The 22322-nt window shown below is 43.5% G+C and overlaps 10 protein-coding genes across 10 annotated transcripts; 5 read left to right on the top strand and 5 right to left on the bottom strand.

The window, feature by feature from the left end:
- Positions 1-121: 121 nt before the first annotated feature.
- MEI5 (LALA0S10e02168g1_1) lies at positions 122-748 on the bottom strand (the record flags this gene model as incomplete). Its single annotated transcript, XM_022775438.1, has 1 exon — positions 122-748. One exon carries the CDS (start codon positions 746-748, stop codon positions 122-124), a length of 627 nt encoding a protein of 208 aa, XP_022630306.1.
- Positions 749-1058: 310 nt separating this feature from the next.
- NOC2 (LALA0S10e02146g1_1) lies at positions 1059-3197 on the bottom strand (the record flags this gene model as incomplete). Its single annotated transcript, XM_022775437.1, has 1 exon — positions 1059-3197. The coding sequence occupies one exon, from the start codon at positions 3195-3197 to the stop codon at positions 1059-1061; it is 2139 nt and encodes a 712-aa protein (XP_022630305.1).
- Positions 3198-3653: 456 nt separating this feature from the next.
- GEP3 (LALA0S10e02124g1_1) lies at positions 3654-5273 on the top strand (the record flags this gene model as incomplete). The annotated part of the gene is made up of 1 exon (XM_022775436.1): positions 3654-5273. The coding sequence occupies one exon, from the start codon at positions 3654-3656 to the stop codon at positions 5271-5273; it is 1620 nt and encodes a 539-aa protein (XP_022630304.1).
- A 476-nt stretch (positions 5274-5749) lies between these two features.
- VPS30 (LALA0S10e02102g1_1) lies at positions 5750-7114 on the top strand (the record flags this gene model as incomplete). Its single annotated transcript, XM_022775435.1, has 1 exon — positions 5750-7114. The coding sequence occupies one exon, from the start codon at positions 5750-5752 to the stop codon at positions 7112-7114; it is 1365 nt and encodes a 454-aa protein (XP_022630303.1).
- A 305-nt stretch (positions 7115-7419) lies between these two features.
- LALA0_S10e02080g (LALA0S10e02080g1_1) lies at positions 7420-10038 on the top strand (the record flags this gene model as incomplete). Its single annotated transcript, XM_022775434.1, has 1 exon — positions 7420-10038. One exon carries the CDS (start codon positions 7420-7422, stop codon positions 10036-10038), a length of 2619 nt encoding a protein of 872 aa, XP_022630302.1.
- Positions 10039-10882: 844 nt separating this feature from the next.
- On the top strand, positions 10883-12205 carry RNY1 (LALA0S10e02058g1_1; the record flags this gene model as incomplete). Its single annotated transcript, XM_022775433.1, has 1 exon — positions 10883-12205. The coding sequence occupies one exon, from the start codon at positions 10883-10885 to the stop codon at positions 12203-12205; it is 1323 nt and encodes a 440-aa protein (XP_022630301.1).
- A 166-nt stretch (positions 12206-12371) lies between these two features.
- On the bottom strand, positions 12372-13061 carry LALA0_S10e02036g (LALA0S10e02036g1_1; the record flags this gene model as incomplete). The annotated part of the gene is made up of 1 exon (XM_022775431.1): positions 12372-13061. A coding segment is annotated over one exon (690 nt), but the record flags the coding sequence as incomplete, so codon positions are not given.
- Positions 13062-14810: 1749 nt separating this feature from the next.
- On the top strand, positions 14811-17384 carry PTP2 (LALA0S10e02014g1_1; the record flags this gene model as incomplete). Its single annotated transcript, XM_022775430.1, has 1 exon — positions 14811-17384. One exon carries the CDS (start codon positions 14811-14813, stop codon positions 17382-17384), a length of 2574 nt encoding a protein of 857 aa, XP_022630299.1.
- Positions 17385-17491: 107 nt separating this feature from the next.
- Positions 17492-20590, bottom strand: KAP120 (LALA0S10e01992g1_1; the record flags this gene model as incomplete). The annotated part of the gene is made up of 1 exon (XM_022775429.1): positions 17492-20590. The coding sequence occupies one exon, from the start codon at positions 20588-20590 to the stop codon at positions 17492-17494; it is 3099 nt and encodes a 1032-aa protein (XP_022630298.1).
- A 259-nt stretch (positions 20591-20849) lies between these two features.
- NPT1 (LALA0S10e01970g1_1) lies at positions 20850-22139 on the bottom strand (the record flags this gene model as incomplete). Its single annotated transcript, XM_022775428.1, has 1 exon — positions 20850-22139. The coding sequence occupies one exon, from the start codon at positions 22137-22139 to the stop codon at positions 20850-20852; it is 1290 nt and encodes a 429-aa protein (XP_022630297.1).
- Between the last annotated feature and the right edge of the window lie 183 nt (positions 22140-22322).

Below are 22322 nucleotides of genomic sequence, written 5' to 3'. Positions count from 1 at the left end.
AAAAGCGTACGCGCTCATTTCTCTAATGTAAATCATATCATATGTAAGTAGCTATAGGAAGTCATATTGCATTTTTTAGGAAGACGAAGGGAGCAACTTCGCTGGGAATATTTCCTTAGGTCTAGCTTTCAAAGATCATATCGAAATTGACTTTAAGACGGCTAGCAAGATTTTTCATTGTAAATTCCGTTACAGAACTCGCTCGTACTTTGAAATCTAGTTTTTCCATTTCTGTCTGCCGAGCTTTATCCGCTTCCTCTTTCCTGTCATATATTTGACGTTTTAGTTCTTCTTGGTCGAGAGCAGACATCATTTTGAATTCCTCTGACTCCAATACATCCTCTACTTCGTTTTCCAGCTGATCACCAAACTGATACTCAAGCTTGCGTTTCTCGGCTTCTACTTCTTTCTTTACAAGCTCTTCATAGCCGCCCATCTTGTTTATCTTGAGAAGGGTTGAGTTCAGCAGATACGCCATTCCAGCCTGGCAAATAGACCTCCACTTGTCAATTAAACGCTCTATCTCTTGCTCTTTAGAATAAGTATTAAGAATTTTGATAGCGCTCTCTAGTGTAAGGTTTTCCTTTTTTAGCTGGCGTATCCTGTCCGTTGTTTGTCTCCCTTCTGCTACATATTTACTACGTTTACCTTCTATACCACTACTTATACGTGCATAACTCTTGTGAAGGGTTGCTGGGCTTCTGAATTTCTTCGTTTGTACCTTGGATTGGCTTGCAGAGAAGGCCATTTAGTGTGTTTGGGCGAATATTGTGGTGTGTAAAGGACTAAATTTGATTTTTAGCCGCCAGGGTTCATATAGTCAAGTTTTTGAAAACATGTTGACGCTGACAAAAGGTTTTAGGAGATAGGCGCTGTAAAAAGACGAAAACAGATGCTACTGGTCTGAGTTTGGCTGGTTTACTCGGAAGCTGTGCATCAGCCGTAGACATTTAGTATTATACACTAGGTGGTTCCCTTCCGCATAAATAATATATACGTACCTACGTGAAAAATCCTAGTTGAGAATTATTGAGGATTTTACGCGCTTGGAACAAATCTTATTCGTCGGACATTTCGACATCATCATCCTCTTCGTCAGAAGCGGCTTGATGTTCTTTCTCCTGCTCGTCTTCTTCCTCCAAACTTTCTCTGAGGATCTTGGCCTTTTCTTCTCTTACTTCGCGTTGCACTTGAACGTAAGAACCCAGAGGTGTCTTGTTCCAAGGCACATCGTTGAGGAAACGTTCGACCTCGCTTCTGTTCGTGGGGCCAAAATCGATTTCTGATCTCTTATTAAGAATGTAGTCCGAATTTTGCTTAATCTTCTCAAGAACGTTACTGACCTGTTTGTTGAACTTGCTGTTTTTGGACGCTTTGATGTAACGACGTAGGCCGATATAGGCAGGGGTCGTTAGCTCCGGGAACGAAACGCTTTTGCAATACAGGACAAAGTACTCGCATACTAACTCGACAAACTGTTCTCCTAGACCATCTTGGAAGACCTTTGTTCCCAAGTAGCCTTGGTTACACTTGATGTTGTGATCAAAGTCAAACGCAGGCAGGGTGGATTTCTTTTTAGGCGCCTTGGAAAAAGCTGTTGAGGATAGGATCTCACCAAGAAGTGGGTAGATTGGGATGAAAACCCCAGTGTTCTGCGAGAGTCTGATGAGAGATCTGATCAAGTAGAATCTCAATGGGAAGAACTGAGCGGTTGGAATCAGCCTGATCACACCGATGGTGACCTGAACTAGCGGGTAGATTAGCTGTCTCAAATACGACTCTTTGCCATTTTCCTTTTCAGAATTGCATTGAGCACAGAGGACTCTTGACCAAAAGTCAAGTGAGTGACAGAATTGCCAGTTGTAGACGACCTTGTAAGCATCTGCAGGATTCGTCCTGGCAGACTTCTTAGTGGAGGCGGTTATACTGTTTCTCAAGTGCACAGCTAGTTGTCTCACGTATTCAAATCCGACCTGGTAACCAAGGACCTCGTCAATGCCGAACAATTCTGCAGACGAGTTTTTCTGGAAATTGATCAATGGCATGGTACGAATGTTAGTCTTACGGCAACTTTTGATGAAAGAAGAATAAGTGGTTTTCAGAACCGTATCCAGTAACGATTTCTTAAACTCTCTGGAAGCGTTGTTTAAGAATGCGAAAGCTGCCACCTGCGTTTCCAAGTCTCGGGTTGTAGCGCCTAGCTCGACAATGACCTTGATGATTTCCTTGACGACTCTTCTGTGCGACAAAAAGTAGGGCAAGATCTGGTTGAGAGAATGCAGGACCAACACGGCTGATTCCGTGTTTGTGATGTCGTGGAGCATGGTTAGCATAGACCCTGCGTGAGACTTGAACACAGTAGCGATCTTATTCACGCTGCCGTTGTTCGGTAGGGTTCTGGAGCCCCTGACGATCTTGTAAGGGTGTGCTTTCACGATTGCAGCCGGCATGTACTGCAACGCGACAAACATGAGTTCCTGGAACGCTTTGGCGTCGATGACGGCAAACTTGTAGCTGTCAACCAGCTCTTCCTTGTTGGCGTTGACAGCGGCTTTGAAAGCCGAAACGATGTTTCTGATAAGCTTGACACTGACGGATGCAGCCGAGAGCTCTTTTTTCCATTTTTTGACCATTTTGAGATCCACTTCGACGGTCTGCGACGAGTCTTTGTTCGTTTTTCCCACTTCAAGTTCGGGTTCTTCTTCAGCTTCATCATCTTCCTCGTCCTCCTCGCCGCCGTCGCTTATACCGTCCAGCGGATTGGTGCCTTGGAACTCCAGCAATGCCTTGTCATTTTCCTGCAAATACTTATGGAACTCCGGATCCTTTTCAGCCAGATTAGCCATGTTTTCTACCATACCTTCTTCGTCCTCACTGGACGACGCCTCGTCTTCGTCTTCCTCTTTGGACTGTTTTTCGCCATTTCCACGTTTGCTCTGTTGGCTGGCCTTGGGCACCTCGAATCCTCCTGCGAAAAAGTCCTCCACGCTCATGTCCTTGAACACTTCTTCCTTCGACGACTTCAGCAGTTGCTGGTCCTGCTTCGTAAGTGCCGCATCTTCTTTTTCCTGAGCGGTCTTGTTACCTCTGCGACCTTTGGTTTTCTCGGCATGTTGCTTCTGTTTCTTTCGGTGATCCAAAGTATGCTTCAAGTGTTTGGTCTGAAACTTCTTCGTGGCCTTCGATACTTTACCCATTGTTCACCCTTCTTAAGTTTATATCTTTAGTGTCACAGCAAGCTCAAAAACCTTCAAGAACTCTTCTTGACTAGCTTCTTGTATCTGTTTCTTGTTCGAGCTTTTGGATTAAGCTCATCGCATCTCATCTCATCGCCTTGAATTTTTCATATTTTTCACCTGAAAAATTTTCGATAGGGCTATGGGCGGTTGAAGATCGATTTTAAGCTGGAAAATAGTGAATATTGAATTTTGTATATGGGAAATTGATGAACATATAAAAAGGATGAGCTCGAAGACGTTAAAAGACCGGGACTTTCAAGAGTTTTGAGCACTAAAGCAAGTGGAATTATGCTAACCTTAGCGGTTACAACGTAGCGCTTGGTGTATATAGATATAGTTTTAGCTTATTGACTTACAGAGTCGAAAAACCGTTCTTTAGCAGTCGCTTTCTCAACTTGAGCCAGCCAAACCAACATGTACTGGCAATTTGGTGAAAAAACGGTCAGAAACTGGGTCTTGGTCGTGAAAAGGTTCAAATCGTGTAACGCGTGCGGAATTCGGTTGCAGAGCCAAAACCCGGCCAAAATTGGGTACTACACGGCACCCAAAACACCGCTACGATCAGCCCAGACCGCTCATCAGCGAGATTTGAAGGAATTAAAATATCTGCTTTTTAGCCAGGCTATCCCGGGTCTGCGGCAACAACAGCAGCCAGCGGAGCACAAGAAAATCCCATTAGTCTGCAAACGGTGCAGCGATGCTTTGTATCACAACAGCTACGATTCCCACGGGTTCCGGCGTTTTTCCGCTCGGGAAGTGGACCAATTTGTGCCACGGGATGCCAATGTGTTCCATGTAGTGTCCCTTGCCCAATTCCCATTCCATTTTGACCCCAGTTTGTTCGCCCAAAAAAATAACGGCATCAACTGTACCACTTTGCTGCTATCCAAGGGCGACCTCATCACCCCAGATAAAGGCTTTTTGCAGCGCAAAGCGCCCGTTTTTTTCGCAGATTTTCTGCGTATCAAACTGGCTCAAGCTGCAACCAAAGTCGTGGCTTTCTCAGCAACCCAAAAATGGAACGTTCAAAGCGTCTATTCCGTGCTTCGACAAAACTCGTATTTGCTTGGTAGCCCCAACTCCGGGAAATCGACTTTAATAAACGCACTTTTAAACAGATACGGAGGACGCAAGGAAGATGACATTGCTGGCGTCGAGGGCAAGACCGTTAATACGCAAGGCGCTGGTGTATCGCATCTCCCGAATATGACTCGCAATTTGCAAGCATACTCTATTGGCGACAAGACTGTGAACGATCTACCAGGGTTCAGCTCAGACACGCAAAATGTATCTCTAGATGCTATCATCGAACCCAAAGTTTTGGAAAGAATTCGGAAAACGCATCTTTTTACGAAATCAAAACTGGTCAAACAATCCTACGCATCGCTTAAGGGCAGCGTTCATGGCCGCTGCTATACCGTGAGTGGCTTGTTTTATCTAGTCCCGCCTGCCGGTACGATCAACCAAGTTGTCAACTTTATTCCGGGCAACGAAAAACAATATCATAACGTTGACAAAGCACTATCAGTAGCATCTCGCGAGCTTAAATCTGACACTGGTGCCGCTAAGCAGTATGTTGGTGTCACCGAAGATTTGGCTTCCAAGGGAAACTTTGTTCGTCACATTTTACCACCATTTCAGGGAACCGTAGAGGTGGTGCTCAAGGACATTGGTCATTTTCAATTGAAATCAACTGGAAGGTACGAGTTTAAAGGCCTGTACGAAATTTGGGTACCGAAAGCAATTGATGTTTGCATTCGCGAACCTTTAGAACGCTTAATTGAAAACGGATACGAGACGCATCTTCAGTCGAGGGGCAAAATATCATCCTTCCCACAGAAACGTCCTGTTTTCAGCTCGACTTATCCCTTGGAGGTCGAAGAGAGTGCAGCGTTGTCGCGATTACGAGATCTGTACTTGGAACGGACTAAAAATGATATTATGAACAGACGTTACCTAAGTGAAGATCCAGAACAAGTTGTAGCCCACCTTCGATCTGAGCCACCAAATTTGTATTGGTATTACAATTGGTGATGATCTACTGGTGCTACAGGTGATAATGAACCATTGGTAGCTAAAGGTTGTTGACCTAATGCCACATTTTAAATTACAATTGAGCGCTCACGAAATTCACTCTCACCTGCCGATAATGTCTGCATGAATTTATCCAGTATTCGGATTCATCAACCACATACCAAGGGCTTCCATCACAAACCGTCTCGGCTTCTCTCCCACCATCCGGTTTCTACAAATACGTTTTCTTATAGGATTTTAGTGCGATAGGGTGTGTCTCAAACCACTAATGGACAAGACAAGACTACGTAAATATATGAATTTGGAAGAAATTTGAACACTTATCTAGCTATTTGCAGTCACCAGAGGTACTCTATAACTTGAATTGTATATCGGTATTCCAACATCAAGTTTCCGGTACTTCGATATAACTTAGATACTTGACGAATACATTTGACAATTTGAACAAGCTGACAAGAAATAAGGACAAGACAGCAATGGGCAACTCAGAGGTCTTGAAATGCCAAAACTGCCAAATTCCTTTGGAATTGGATAGCTCTCTGATGGATTTGAGTCTCGCCCAAAGAAATCTATTAGTGAGTGCATCAACTCAACCCATCATGCCAGCTGTGCAGATCCCAGCTGCTCGGCTGAAAAGACTCGAAAGTGTAAGAAAAGCGGGTGACATAAACTTCCAACAGTCAGTTCTAAATAATCAGGAATCATACGTTTTCCTGAATGGGGACTCTAGTCAACTTCAAACTACTACTCGCCTGGATGGGGACTCAGGAGATGAAGACGAGGATGACCTCACTTCTAAGACTTTAAGCTCCAGAATTAGTACGCTGACCAATATATTCAACATCTTGTCTTCCAAGACTAACATTGAATATCCTGTGTGTCAGGATTGTTGTGACCTTCTTGTTCAGAAGCTCAAGAACGAGTACGAGGACGCTTTGAAAGAACGAGACACGTATGCTGAGTTTCTGGCAAGGCTCAATCGACAACGGGAACTAGACCATGACATGGGCCACGCTCCTGGTCAAACTTCGTTTGAAGACGAACGGAAGGCAGCTGAAAGGGAGGACGAACAACTATTACAGAAACTAAAGAAACTGGAAGACACGGAGGCCGAGCTTGATGTTCGCATTGAAAAACTAGAACAAGAGCTGGCCCTGAAAAAGGAGCGTGAAGCTGAAGATCTGAGGCGTAGGAACAGTCGGGATTTGGAGAAACTGCAGTTCTCCAAAGAGTTACAATCGTTGAAAAATCAGTACGAATATACATTGAACAGCCTAGACAGGCTGCGAAAGACCAACGTTTTCAACGAAACGTTCAGAATATCACACGACGGCCCCTTTGGAACCATAAACGGACTCCGACTGGGAGGGCTCGACGACACCCCTGTACCATGTCAGGAAACGAACGCAGCCTTTGGCCAATTGATTCTTCTACTAGCCACCATGTGCGCTCGTCTGAAGTTTAAACCAGCGGGTTATATCTTGCGACCCATGGGGTCATACTCCAGAATCGAGCAATTTGACCCTGCTACGCAAGAATGGAACAGCTGCGAAGCCTTTAACAGTGGTGGATTCAAACTGGGCAAATTTTTCCATAAGGAGACCAGTTTCGACCGAGCTATGGTCTCAATCATGGATGTAATTTCCCAGATCACCGCGAATCTGTCGCTAGGACGGCAGGTAGACTCCGAAGAAATAGAATTGCCCTACACTATGCATGGCGATAAAATCAATGGCATGGCTATAAAGTTATATGGCAACAAGCCAGGCGCAGAATGGACCACAGCTTGTAAGTTTCTTCTAACTAATGCGAAGTGGTTGCTAGCATTTTCTTCCGTTTGACTGAGGGTTAGCAAATTGGTCAAGCTGGAAGGATAAAGGGTGGCAGGAGTCTAGCAAGTACCAAGTTCCACATCTATTTTGATCAGGCATGGCTTGAAGCAATCATTGATTATGACATGAACATCTCATCGGCATGTTCTTCGAAGTGTCGTCGAATATGAGTTCCCATGCCAATGTCTTCAAGCTTAAACTTACCCATCGTTGGTATAAAGACAAACTAAAAGACAACTAAACCAAATCCTGCTTTTCTTCCCAGCCAAAGGTCATTCTGATTTACTTTTGGGAGCGTCTGTCAAGTCTATCAGATGACTGCAAAGACGTTACTCGACGAACGAGCGAGAAGCTCAGAAGTTCTCGATGGTGACAAATTAGTTGCATCCCTCAGAAACCTTTCCAAAGGCCTGTCGTTACCGGACTCGACGAATTTTGATGCAATAGCACTCAAGATAATAACAAATCTCCCGCCAAGCGTACGACGCTCAGAATTTATTCAGTTCACCGGCGAGATCTTAGTAGCACTGACGACGACTCATCCCGATTTTGCACTGCTCGCTGCGCGATGGGAGCTGTTTAACCTTCACAAACGTATGAAAAATATCACATTTACAGAGAATTTAAGGGCTATCAGAGAATTCAGAGCGGTAGGAAATGGACCCCCAGCTGCTAAAAGGCGAAAAACTGAGACCAAACGGCCGATTGTGAAAAAAGTTATTTCGGACAGCTTTTACAAACTGGCATTGAAATATCGGGATGTTCTCGATAAAGCTATTGTTCCTAAGAGAGATTTTGACTTCTCGTACTTTGGCTGGAAGACGCTGGCCAAATCGTATTTGATCAAGCACGATAACGATGAGATTCATGAAACACCACAATTTTTATTTATGAGAGTAGCGTTGGCCATCCGTGGTCCCCAGGGTGATTTGGACGGTGTCCTTAAGACATATGACTTGATGTCACGCAAATACTTCATTCATGCATCACCGACCCTTTTTAACGCTGGTACGGTGAACCAGTACCTGTCATCCTGTTTTCTAGTGGGCATGATGGAGGATTCAATCGATGGTATTTATCGCACGCTTCATAAAACTGCTATGATCTCGAAAGGCGCTGGAGGAATTGGGATTCATGTATCGAATATCAGAGGAACGGGCTCTTACATATCAGGGTCCAACGGGACGTCAAATGGACTTGTACCGATGTTGAGGGTTTTCAACAATACTGCAAGATATGTTGACCAGGGTGGAAATAAACGCCCAGGTGCTTTTTGCATCTACTTAGAGCCATGGCATTCGGACGTTTTCGATTTCTTACAACTTCGCAAAAACCATGGCAAAGAGGAATTAAGGGCGCGCGATCTATTCTGCGCCCTATGGATTCCAGATATCTTCATGAAACGTGTCCAGGACAATGCCTCTTGGTCTTTATTTTCGCCAGATGAAGTTCCTGGATTACAGGACTGTTATGGTGAAGAGTTTGAAAGGATGTACGAAAGCTACGAGGCCACTTTAACTCCCAAAAAAGTGGTACAAGCACAGAAGCTTTGGAGCGAAATCTTACAAAGCCAAGTTGAGACTGGTGGTCCTTTCATGCTCTACAAAGACTCGTGCAATACAAAGTCAAATCAAAAAAACCTGGGGACAATTAAATCATCCAATTTGTGCTGTGAAATCATTCAGTACAGTTCGCCAAAGGAAACTGCCGTGTGCAACTTAGCCTCAGTGGCGCTGCCGTCTTTTGTAAATAAGAAAGGCGTTGCAGTAAAATTTGACTTTAGAAAACTACACGATGTGGTCAAGGTTATAACTAAAAACCTGGACTCGGTGATCGATATCTGTGATTATCCTGTGGATGACGCTGAATTAAGTAACAGAAAAAATCGACCTCTTGCGATTGGGGTCCAAGGACTGGCTGACGTGTTTTTCATGATGCGTTTACCATACGACTCTCAGAACGCGCGTATTTTGAATCGGCAGATTTTCGAAACGATGTATCACGCTGCTGTTGAGATGTCAATTGAATTAGCTGAGAAGAAAGGTCGCTATCCGAGCTTCGAAGGGTCACCCATATCGCAGGGGCTTTTTCAATTTGACTTGTGGGGTTTGAATGAGAAAAACTACGATTTTCTGTACACTGACTGGGAAGATTTGAAGAATCGCGTTAAAAGACATGGTATAAGAAACTCGCTCTTGATAGGCCCGATGCCTACTGCCTCCACGTCTCAAATTTTAGGATTTGTGGAGTCCTTCGAGCCAGTAACTTCTAATATTTATAACAGAAGGGTACTGAGTGGTGAGTTCACCCTTGTGAATAAGTACATGGTGGAGGACTTTTGTCACCTTGGAATATGGGATCAAAAATTAAAGAATAGAATCATTGCTGATGATGGTTCCATTCAAAGCATAGAGGGTGTTCCTCAGGAAATGAAAGACCTTTATCGAACCGTTTGGGAGTTGCCACAGCGTGCTTTGATAGATTTGTCCGCTGATCGGGGGCCCTTCGTGGATCAGTCACAAAGCTTGAATCTTTACTTGAAAGAACCTACAATGGGTAAGCTTACCAGCATGCACTTTTACGCTTGGAAAAAGGGCCTCAAGACCGGAATGTATTATTTACGTACCCAAGCAGCGTCTGGGGCTATCAAATTTTCCATTAGCGATGAAACCACTCTGCATGGTGCAGTTGACATTTCAGGGGGTCTGGCAACGGAAAAGGTAGCTATTGGAGCACACTATCCTGATGTGTGTGATTCCAGGGTGGCGTTTGGAGCTCCCGGTCCGGATTTGCTGGAACAAGCACAGGATGATTCAAATGACACGAGGGAAAGCTTTGCGGGTCGAAGCGACAAATTTGGAATTCATGATTCCACGCCAATCACCTGTCTTCTTGGCAAAGCAGCGGAGAATTGTGAAAGCTGCTCTGGGTAAGGATAGAGATGGGAATCGAAGGGAATGAAGCAGAAACTTGTAAATATGACAAACATTCCTGTACATAAAACATCTGTCACTTGTAAGCGGTGCGGTGCTGAGAAGTCGTTTATATACTCGACAGTTTTTTTTTGTACTTCGAGTTTGAGAGGAAGTTGGTATGGTTCATTATTGAAGAGAGATGTTAGTTCAGTAAATCAGATAAGCCATAGCCGATGTTTCAGACCTTACAGTCGAAATAAAACTCGCTGTATCTGTTCTTTCATATGAGGGTCAGAAGGCTGCTAAAGCTGTAGAAACCAGCCTAACTTTGAGGACTCTTTACAGAAACAGTGAGATGATGATTCTACCGACTACATATTGTACCACGCTGAAAGCTCACGACAGTTGTTCTCCAAACCAACATAAAGATCGCGCTTGTAATTCAAAACACACAAGACACGCAAGACGGAAAGACTTTCAATCATCGTCATATCTCTTCCTTAAAGACTACCTTGTATCCTAAATCTTGTATCGCTCTTCCCATCGTCATTGGTAAATTGGACGATGAACTTCGCTCTTTAAAGACAGAAAAGACACTACAATCTGGAAACTCAGCTTGTCCAACTCCTATCGAGTTGTATTCCCAACTGGATACCGACCCAATGGTTGTCAATGGCAAAACAAGCCTTATCTCGGTGATTCTCTAATCATCATCGTCAACCCCGGGGTCAATCAACTTCACGTGGAGCCTCGCCTCTGTCATCAGTTTATAAAAGGCTGAAGGTTCAAAAGGAAACCCTTACAACTTAACTTCAGTCTCCTTCAATCAGTATACTCTCGAGTGTGTCCCAAAAGTGTATCCATGAGAATACCTCTAGAGTTACTGCCCTTCAGCAGTCTTTCATCGTTAGACTTGTTCGGGTCGCTATTTGATTTTACAAGTTCATCGCCGTCATGTCCTTCGGGCTTGCCGTTGACATGCTCAAACCATACTGCTATCGTAGATACCTGTTGCTTTGAGCATCCGGGTGGAATAATGCTGCAGACTCAGTTTTGGGATTACACTCCACCACGAGGCATGGATTCTGGTCCCTGGAACGACGATCTCGAGAAGCATTTGGGACCAAACACTTCTTTCACGAACCATGGGCTGTGGCCAGATAACTGTGATGGTGGCTATCAACAATTTTGCGACAGTTCCAGACAGATAGACGATGTATACCACCTACTGGAATCTGACCAGTTCAATCGCGGGGACGGACTGGAAATCCGGGGTAAAGACCTGTTAGAAGATATGGATAAGTTCTGGAAAAGTAACACCGGAGACGATGAGTCTTTGTGGATTCACGAATTCAACAAACATGCAACTTGTATCAAGACGATAAGGCCCGAATGTTACGCTAGGTGGGATCGCTCTAGTGTTACCAGAAATGTAGAAGATTACGACAAAACAGCGGTCTACGACTATTACAGAATTGCTATGAAGCTGTATCAGAGTCTGGATACTTTCAAAGCTCTTGAAAAGCACAACATTGTCCCCTCGACGACTAAGAGCTATACTCGCGAGGAAATCAGCCAAGCTTTGAGCTCTGCGTTCCAGGATAAGAAAGTTTTCTTCAAATGCGACCGCAGCAGAAGTCTAAATGAAATTTGGTATTACCATTTGCTCAAAGGGAGTTTGTTAAGTGAGGACTTCAGAGCCATTGACGCTCTAGGTGCCACTTCAAACTGTCCTGCGGATGGTATAATGTTCTATCCCAAAGGATACCGGCCCGGGAATGGACGGAAGCCAGGGAATCCCGGAAATGGAAAACCTGGCATCAGAGGTATTATTCGCATCAGTGGCTTTTCTGGTATGATTATCAGAAATGGTCATTGGATGTCCTCTGGTACACCAGCAAATTTTAATCTTATTGAGGCGCCCTTTGGTAACTACTACCTCAAATCTAGAACTGGATATTGCGGCCCTGACGACCGTCACGATGGTGCATTGATCTGCAACAAAGGCTTGGGGAATGCGGCGCAGTTCGAATACGACAGTCAAAAAGGATATCTGGGATTTTCTGGTAGTTTTGACTGGCACGCTGACGAATATCCAAGAAGACGTCAACAGTCACTCGTCTACGCCGGTCGTTCTGAGGATTCGAAATACCCGTTCAAACTAAAATTCGTTAAAACTCACTAAATATACAACTCCGGATGTGGTTGCCATTTTTTTTTATCCCATTCGCAAACAAGAACGAGCTCTACTGTGCACACGCACACACCAAACCAAAATATAAGAAAAAAGACTGAAAACCCAACCACCAACCATTAAAAGTTTTGAAAGCGTTATAACATTTAATTTAACCTGACCATGAATTCGAATCCTGGGCCATTTGTATAAGCCTCGTAGTACTATCTTCGTAATTGGATATTTGTCTTTTTGCGGCCATATCCATGGATTGCGGATTGAGTAATGCTCGTGTATTGTCGTGATCTTGGAATTCCACTGGTGCAGGAATTTTTGTACGTAGTGGACGGACCACGGGTTCATACGAGTCACGAACGGTTGATTGAGTCTCGAGTTCTGCTTCTAGCTTTGCCACGGTGCGCTCCAAATAGTAAACTCGATCATGTAACGCAGCGTTTCGTTGTCCTTGACTTTCAAAATCTCGTTGCATTTGGTTAATTTGACGTTGTTGATCGTACAACATGGATCGCATAGTATCTATTTCATTGTAAGCTTTCGATTGTCCAATTTTTTGGAACGTTTTATAGGAGGATGGAGTGGCGCCAGCGGGCATTATTTCAGGATCTGATTTTAATCCTTCTCGCAGTTGTAGCCTTAAATGATCATCATTATTCAGTCGTCCATCTTTGCGAGAAAAATCAGTGACAGGTGTTGGATTTTGCAATTGTCTAGTTCGCATTGAAGTCGGACTAGTTATAAGCAGCTCCTGTAGGTTTTTCTTGGATGCAAGGTATTCTCGTCTAATATTTCGCAGCGTGTCGTCCGTTTCTGGATCGCTGAAGAAACCTTTCCCCGGTTGCCGACTCATGAGGGGGAGGGGAGTCAATTGAATTGAATTGAATGTTTGGCAGGGAGATCTATCCTAAAGAATTGCGTGATGTGCGGTGCGAGTGGTTGTAGTTATCGTTGTTTTGTGATGAACTTGACGATTTGGTGTATTTTCGCGACTAATTAAAGTACATACACGGTAGTTATGGTTATAATTATTATAAGAGTGTATAGAAAATAAGAACTAGAGGCTTTGAAAGCAGCTTAGGATTTGATTCAGACAGATGATAGAATTCAGTGAGTTTTTTTGAGTTAAAAGACACCTCTACTGATGCCGTAGCATCTTGGAAAGTATATGTTTCACTTGACTAAAAATTGACGACAACAAATATTTGGAAAATGGCATTTAAACAGCCTAATCTGGTTCATAAGTGGCCAGAGATTTGGAGACAGCCCTGAATTCAATCACAATGTATTCGGGCAAAACAGGTTGGAATGGGAACTGTTGAAAGGCGAGATTTAAAATACGGCAGATCACGCGACCAGGTGACAGATGACAGGGCAACGAGAATGTGATAAAAAGTTCACTGCCAGAAGACAAAAGGACAGACGTGGTCCGGGGAGTGGTATGGTTATCGTGCATTATCAGATACTAGTGGAATGATTATGAGCTACATCACTGACGAATATTTATGGGTGCCAGCGTTCCGCTGGTATTTGAAGCTCTGGTGGCAGCGACACAATTTTGGGCAAATTCGAGAAGTATATCAAAAGAGATCTACTGCCAAATGGAGGTCATAAGCATCTTGGGGAAAATGCAGTGAGTATTTGAACAGGTTCGTCTTTATGTGCCAACGTCAACCCGTGTGGTGGCTGACGTCAGATTAGCCAAACGATCAGAGCGAGTCCCCGAGATGACAGCGACAAGAGTTGGCATAAATCACCAAGAGACATAAATTGCTGGTCATCTAGCCAACGTCAATACACTGAATTATACCACTAGTACCGGGAATCACCAAAGTCATGGAACAGTTGTCACGCGACTCCCATCCGGTGACCACTTCTGTACTCTCGCAGCGAGGACAAATATCAATTGATGAAACCCCCCAATCTTGTGATCAAAACCAGCGTGGTTCACATACTATCAGCCTCGTTACGTCGCTCACTTTTCTCGATTTCGTGTTCAATCGGTCCCGACACAGCTTGACGACACACCCGTCCAAAATGTCCTAATTTTTGTCAAAGTCCAGAACATCTAAAATAGAAGATCGTCTTTAACAAAGATATTCCGAAATCACTTATTCTCATCTTTTGAAAAAGTTGGCCAACGCGAAGGTCTGTTTAAGTCCCAAACTTGACCTCTTGCCGACGATAAAAGTCTATGAATCCTAATCACAGCTACTACCACTAAGTCAGATAGCCTTGAAAGTAGACAAGGAACAGTGCACTTTTTTCCGCATCTAAATAAGTGTTCTGGGAGCAGAGTTAGAGACAAAGTGCAAACGCGACAAAAAAATTCAGGTAATTGAAAGATTTCCAAGTTTTTAAGTCCCAATTTTTGAGCAGTTTGTGCCAGTCCAGAATATTTGAGTATTTGTGTCCTTTTCATCGTTGAACCCTTGACATAAAAGGTTCAAAAATAGTGTAACAAGAGTTGTTCTTAAGTACAGTCTTTGCACTCGCAATATCATTTATCAATCAGGAAAACTCGCTGTAATTGCGAATTTTTTTGGTGCCCTGTGAGCTTCCCGCCACGAGCACGTATTTTCGGAAGCCTCCCCTTCAGGTAATGCAAAGAACAGGTTCGACCACGCAAGTGGGATTTTCGTCTCCAGAACACGCCTGCACGATAACCAATACAGGATCCATGGATTTGACATCAGGACCGCACCATTTACCTCAGCTGCAAGCCTGCAATGCTATAGCAGAAACCCGTAGTCTGGAGTCACCCCTTTTCCTCGATCTGTCACAATGTGGCATCCAGCTGCCGCTGCCAAACTACACACGAGTTCACCTCAAATTTCCTTCCACACTCGTGCGACGGCCAAATTTCCCATTTGCTCAACTTGCTCAAACTTTAGACCACGATACCCAGCAACTACTTTCAGCGGAGGTCGACTCACACTCCACTTTTGTGTTTTACGATGAAGGAAGTACTTTACAAAACTGCTCTACGAAAACAGCGAATATTTTGAACAAAGTGGTACCACATTTGTCGAAAGTGAAGGGACAGAGTCAGTCTTCCAAAATAAAGCTCTTTTTTTTACAAGGTGGCAAAACAAGCTTGCAACAGAAACCACCAAGCTTTCAGCAAGTACCCGTTACTAGACCTTCTCTTTTGACTAATGTCAGATCTTCTTCTAGCATAAAAAAGGGCGCACTTAAAAAAGGCCCCAAACCCAATAAGCATAACATGAATCTGAGAATCACGATTCCAAACCGCGATGCACGGATCGATAACTCCAACCACATGTTCATACAGTCATTCAAGAAAGACTCCATTCAATATTCCCCCGACAGTCTCAAAAAATACTTTAATTTCCACATGCCTGACTTGATAGAATCACAAGATGAGATCCTGCCGACTTGGTTGAAGAGGTTCTCTGATAATGGTGATAAGAATCTTTTAACCATTTTGAAATCATTCGAATGTCTCGAAAGACTTGAAGTCAAGAGGCTGGAACGCTGTTTGCAATCCTCGAAACAAGATCCTAATAATACGGAGAATGGGAACGCGCGCGGATTGGGATCTCAACCTACAGCTGTTCTTAATGCTGGTGATTCTTTGGCAAGACCAACGCCCACAAAGCTTTACTCTTTTCGTGAAATGCAAAAGAAATACAAACCGAACCGGCAAGATTACGATTCAGATAACGACGGATATCATCAGGATCAAGATATGAAGTTAAAGATGGACATAAACGAAGAATTGCATGATGGAGAGAACCAAGAAATACTCACGAAATTAATGAAAATAAAGGCAAGTGAAAAACTGAAAGTTTCTGATCTTGCTCTAAATGATGCTGGCGTTTCACTTACCAAGGGCAAGCATGCTGACAGACACGACGATGACGACGAAGAAATTGCAGAAACACCAATGGATAACTATCTACTCACGCGCGGAATACAATCCTATACCAAAAACAGGTACTCAAACATTTTGCCATATGAGCACTCACGGGTCAAACTAGAGCCTTCCCCCATATGGCCTGAGCAGAAAAGCGGTTCATCTTCGTCTTTCGTTACCCCTGTGTCAAGCCCCCCGCTGTCAAACAAGACGATTCGCAAAAGACGCAACTCTTATTTCTCACAAGAGTACGCTAAATCCGAAAGGCCCTATGATCACTTAAATGAACAAGAAGTTGAGAATGTGAGGCCGCCACTGCGTCCTGCTTCGTCGTCATTTGACTCCAAGCGAAATATGCATAAAACAAAATCGGCCTCGGAAAACGATCAGTTCAACGATTATTTCAACGCCAACTACCTGAAGATTCCTCAAATCAATCCAGATTTCAATTATATCGCCACACAAGCTCCTTTACCCTCTACTTTAGATGACTTTTGGAAAGTCGTTGTCAGTAACGGCATTAAAGTCATTTTATCTTTGAATTCGGATGATGAACTAAGCATGCGTAAGTGGGACATTTACTGGAATTCTAGTGCTCTCGAAAAGTTTGATGTCAGTGTTAGTGATACTTATGAAAATGTTTGTGGCGTCAAAGGCTGCATTCTACGAGTGATAGAAGTCAAGCGATTGATTTCTCCTAAAGAAAAAAACCATTCTCATAGTACAGAAACCAACAAGGAAGACGTGGCCAAATTGAAACAAAACGGGAAATCTTGGGGGACTGTTCATACAGTCTGTCAACTTCAATACACGCGGTGGCTAGACTCTTGTGGTATTGTGTTGGGGGACGTCTTGAAACTTCATCGGATTAAAAACCTTCTTTTGAACAGCCCCAAGGCTTTCGTTGAAAACATTCGAGATGGACAAATGTACGAAAACATCATGAAAACGAAGGAGTTGCCTTCCGAGAAAGCGAACACGTTAGGATCGATGACTACTAGTGTGAGCTCGCCTTTATTGGTTCATTGCTCTGCGGGTTGTGGAAGAACTGGTGTCTTCATCACACTAGACTACTTATTCAATGTGTTGGAGCATCCGACTGATGGCTCCAACAGAATCGACGTTTGGAATTCGCCACACGATCTCATATTTATTATCGTCAACGAATTGAGGAAGCAAAGAATATCAATGGTTCAAAATTTAACACAGTACATTACGTGTTACGAAGCGATTTTGAAATACTTCGAGTTGCGCAAGATTGCAGGCAGCTCGAATCGTGTTCATTTAATAGACTAGCTAGAGATTGAATGATTTTCGTTTTTTTAGTACTAATAGAACATGCGCGGTCGCCAGTGATTTGATGCATTCTACTACGTCGCACGTTGCACATGCAAGAAGGCACATTACTTTTGTGAAGGCAAAGATAAGAAAACATTCAAATTCTCAAGAGTAGCACCGTCGACAGATGCGAGAAGCTCTGGAAATTGCGGTCCAAGCTTCGTTTCCAAAAACTGCACGATCTGTGTTATGTTTTCCTTTAGGCTCACATTGTGGGCGGGATCTCTCTCCCTGGTAAGCCGAACAAAGCGCAGCTGCTCACAAGTCGGAGGATATTCTGATTCATTGTCGTCGGTGACAGGGATGTTGTCCTTCAAATGGAACTTTTCGCAATCTCCTCCAGCGGTTTCGTTGATCTCTTCTAGAAACTCTACCCAAATGGATGCCATGCTCGGAAATTCTGCCAATACTGGCAGTGCTGACGAGCGCAACATAGATGAAATACCGAGTGTGTGAATCTTTCTCACCTTAGGATCGTAAAAATCTTTGAAACAAAGAATCCATATAGTCATGAACTTACTCACGACGTCTTCAAATGACATTTCTCTGTTGATGGCTTTTCTTTGATCCAAAGGAAGGTATGAATTTTCTGAGGAGTTTGGAAGTTGATAGTAGAATGCTTCCAGAATCTGTAGTATAGATTGTGGGTTGATGAAGGCAACTCTTGCAATTATTTGAAGCAGCTGCCCAGCTTGAAAACTGGATATCGGCTCTTCCTTAAATAAAGCATCGAATATTGCATCAAAAACACGAGTTCCTAACAGATAGTCCAGCAAAGAATTCATGTCTTCCTGATTTGTAGCAAGTACTAAAATATCAAGTATTGATAATAGTAAATCAAACGAATCATCTCGAAGTTTCAGCAAATACTTCGACAAATGTGAAATAGCAAAGGACAACGATTCAAATTGTCTGAAGTGCCCAGTCCTGAATAACAAGGAATAACTCCTAACAATCTCTAACAGGGTGGGCAGTATCTCGGTCTGATTTTGGATAGCACCATGCAAAAGTGGTATCAGCGAGGAGAATACACTCTCTGCTTCAACATCTGATGGACAGTTTTGTAAAAGGCTCTGCCATAGTTCGAATCCATCCTCATATAACAGTGAGTAATGCGGGGAGCTGGGATTGCAAGCAGCTTGGGTGATAGGCAATGCGGTTTCCCAAGTGGCGGGGGAGTTTTGACTCAAAGAATCTACACAATGGCGTAGAAGCCTCAGGAGGGCGTTCGTCAATATAGACTCACTAGGCTCCTTTATCGATATTTCCCACAGAGCTGGGACAACATGCAATATCTCTACCAGCTGTGTCGTGCTGATCAGAGGTTTAGTTTGAATGATGACATCACTCAGTGTATTCAAAACATACAGACGAGTTTCGGTCAATGATACAGAAGGTAAAAGCCTTTTCAATAGAACCGAGACAGTATCTTCCAAGTAAGGCTGGAACGATCTCTTGTCAAAATTCCAATCGTCTACCATCGTCCTTAAAGTCTGAACAGCGGTTAGTTGAATGACTCTGTCATTCTCCTGATTTATTAGCTGGAGTAGCAGTTTGTAGCACAATTGTTTACTTTCTTCGGAGCATTTAACAGTGCACCATTCATTGATAACAAGCGCAACTCTTCTTTTTAGAATTTTAGAAGATTCTTGGGACGCTTTGGGGTTTGCTGCCTCTGGAATGAAAACGTCAACCAAAAGCCGATCGAAATCAACAGAGTCGCTAATTGAGGCAGCGCTTAGTTGGAAGCTTGCAAAAATGCTATCCTTACTCAGAAGGTCTTCCATTCCAAAACCCAAACTTGACACATCAGTTTGTATTTTATTGAGCAAATAAGGAACTAGCACTTCTGAGAAAGTGTCTATCAGATCCTGAAAGAAATTTTCGGCGCAAGGCCTTATTTGATGTTCATAGCTCGTTGCCAACTGCTCATTCATCCATTCTTCGGGGTCTAGAGACCAACTTTCAAGTTCTGAAAGCCGCAATTTAATGTACCAGCCCATAAGAAGATCCACCCACCGTTGAACCAGCTGCTCGTTCAAAAAGTCAGTCGAAATTCGTTTAATGGCTGCATCAACTTCGGCCTTATCATTTTTCGCCTTGATGGTGACAGCGCCTTTTTTATGAATAAAGTTGATGAGCTTTTTCAAGAGCAGAAAGCCACGGATCGCTATCTGTTCCCAAAAATCTCCGTTCAGATCTGCATTTTCGTTGTATACATCTGGTGCCCTATCGATCAATAGCTTGGTAAAAGTCATTAGAATCTGCAAGGAGCATGGCAAGAGAATGAAATTCGACGGAGAAGCACACATAATATTGTAGTAGAGCTTGCCGTAGCATCTCACATACTTTTCGAAAAGGTCGAATTTCTTATAATTATCGTAATGGGATAAGAGCAGTTCAAAGTGTGCGATGGATATTTGCAAAAATTCACGGACAGGCTCATTTCTATGAGGTGATTCGTAACCTTCTGCAATCAGACGTCTCAGCACTTTCAATGCTAGGTATGAAACTTGGATCTGTGCGAGGCTATCTTCATCAATGCTGCCTGACTTGGCCCATTCGTTGAATGCTTTGAGATAGGTCCGGACCACAAGCGGAAAAATTAAAGGGGCCTTACTTTGCATTGCAGGTCGACACCTTCCAATTCTTGCAGTGGCCATGATTTTGACTACTTGATTGGTGATCAACAAGAGATTGTATACTTTAATGTTATCTTGCCAAATAGCATCATTTCCAAGTATACGTTCTAGTTGCTCAAACAAATTTGGCCAGTCAACCGGAAAATCTAAGCGTGCAATGCGAGCCGTGGCTTGTGCATTTTGTATACAAAGCTGATTATTATTTTCGTCAATTAGATCGAAAACGCGGCTTCTGATAGACTCCTTTTCATCTTTAGCTATTGCGTTCACTCTGGTGGAACGCCAGTACTTTTCAACACCGTTCTTAAACTGAATAATCGCTAGCCATCTGATGTTCAAGGGACACGATAGATCCAGATATATCGATTGCAACAAATAATGGAATCCTTTCTGGGTCTCCCAGGTCTTAAGCTGAACTTCTGCAGCTCTCTGGACTTGTGATCCGGCATGCCGAGCATCACTAGCTTGCTCTAAAACTTGTACCAGACTCAACTCATCTAAGCTACGAGGTCCAGTTTGCATGGTAAATTGTAACCTTACGAATTAATGGAGCCCGAATCAAATAACAATCGAGAGACTGCTGTATTGAGTGAATGAGTGGACCCACTTTAGATCAAAGCTCAAGTTCAATTGGCTACGTTACGTATCGGAGTCTGAACTACCGTTCGGACCATCTGGTATAACTAGTCCCCTGCCACCATAAAATTTGAAGGTCACAGGAGACGGTTGTGCGTCAGTAAAATCAAAAGTTAGCTCGGTCCGTTTGACCAAGCTAGTTCTATCAGGAAGTCCATCTGTGAGCCTCGTTATCGCCTGCCCAAGCTCGTTCTGTATAACCAAGTTGTTCTTTCACTTTCCGGACGGTCTCAGGGTCCCCCATGTTCTTGCCTAAATTATCTGAAATCTTAATCGCAGGGTTTCCGTTAACCTCTAATAGCTTGATAACAATGTTGAGAGGTTCGCTCTTTTGAGATGGGTTTTTAACGCTGTTAAAATCGTTTGTAAAATTGGTACCAATTCCAAAAGTAGCTTTAAGGCCATACTTGTGAGCCATCGCCGCCAACTCGATCGCCCTTTCAGGATTCAGAGAGTCCGAATAACAAATTACTTTCGAAAACGGAGGGTATTTCAACTCTTTCGTGTAGTGATCCGCAATTTTTTTGGTGTACTCTTCTGGATCCCCGGAATCTTGCCTGACACCAACATAGTAATCAGAATATGGAGGCTTCAATGATTTCAGAAAGTTGTCGGTCCCAAAAGTGTCGGTTAAAGCAAGGCCAGCATTCTCACCTCCAAAAGTGTTTACCCAGTAGTCCATCGCGTCTTTATTGGCATTGACGAAATCCATGGTCAAGGACGCAATACCCATCATCCATTCGTGGGCGACAGTACCGATCGGCTTGACACCATATTTTTTTGCGAAGAAAACGTTGGAGGTTCCGGCAAAACATTTACGGCCACTTTCGTCGCTTTCGCAAACAGCCTGCATAATCCCAGTCATCACCAGGTCATGCGTTTTTCTAGATCTTCTCCTTCTGCTGCCAAATTCGCTGAAATTGATACCATGTCTAATGAGTTCGAGAGTCTTTTGGCGAGCTCTTTCCGTTTGGTTGTCGTACTTCCAATCGGTATCGACAAACTTGAAATAAGCTTCCGAAATGAGTGCCAAAAGCGGAATTTCGTAAAGGATCGTATCCTTCCAAAGACCACGAACCTGCAACCTTAAATGAAATTTACCTTCATTTTCTGCAGGCTCAGTGGATATTTGGATCTGCTCATTGGGACGCAACAAGACCTGTCCACTGGACAGGTATTCTAAATAGTCTTCAGGTAAAAATGGGATTGCCTCCCTCAAATAGCTGATTTCGTCCTCCGTGAATCTCAAATCGCCCAGATGCTCAATTTCACATTGAAGCCACGAAATGGCTTCTTTGTTGAACGTCATTTGTGGCGATCTATTCGTGTACTTATATACAGTCTCTACATCTGGGAAGTTTCGCACCACGGCAGCATGCATAGTTAACTTATACATGTCCGTGTCAAGCAAGGACCCAATGGCAGCCATAGGCATTTTGGTGGCGGTATGAAAGTGAGAAGTTGACCTTTAGGAAGTTGGATTAGGCAGATATCCTAAGGATTCAATGTCCGGTTTTCTTGACTAGTATCAATTTAAATATCACTTCATACTTTGCCGTCTCTGACATGTCTAGATAAGATGTGAACTCGCTTAACGGGACTCGACGCCTCCAAGCCT

Source organism: Lachancea lanzarotensis, scaffold LALA0S10 (genome assembly GCF_000938715.1).
Source record: "Lachancea lanzarotensis genome assembly LALA0, scaffold LALA0S10, whole genome shotgun sequence".
NCBI classification, from domain to species: domain Eukaryota; kingdom Fungi; phylum Ascomycota; class Saccharomycetes; order Saccharomycetales; family Saccharomycetaceae; genus Lachancea; species Lachancea lanzarotensis.
This window is presented reverse-complemented; position numbering and strand designations above follow the sequence as displayed.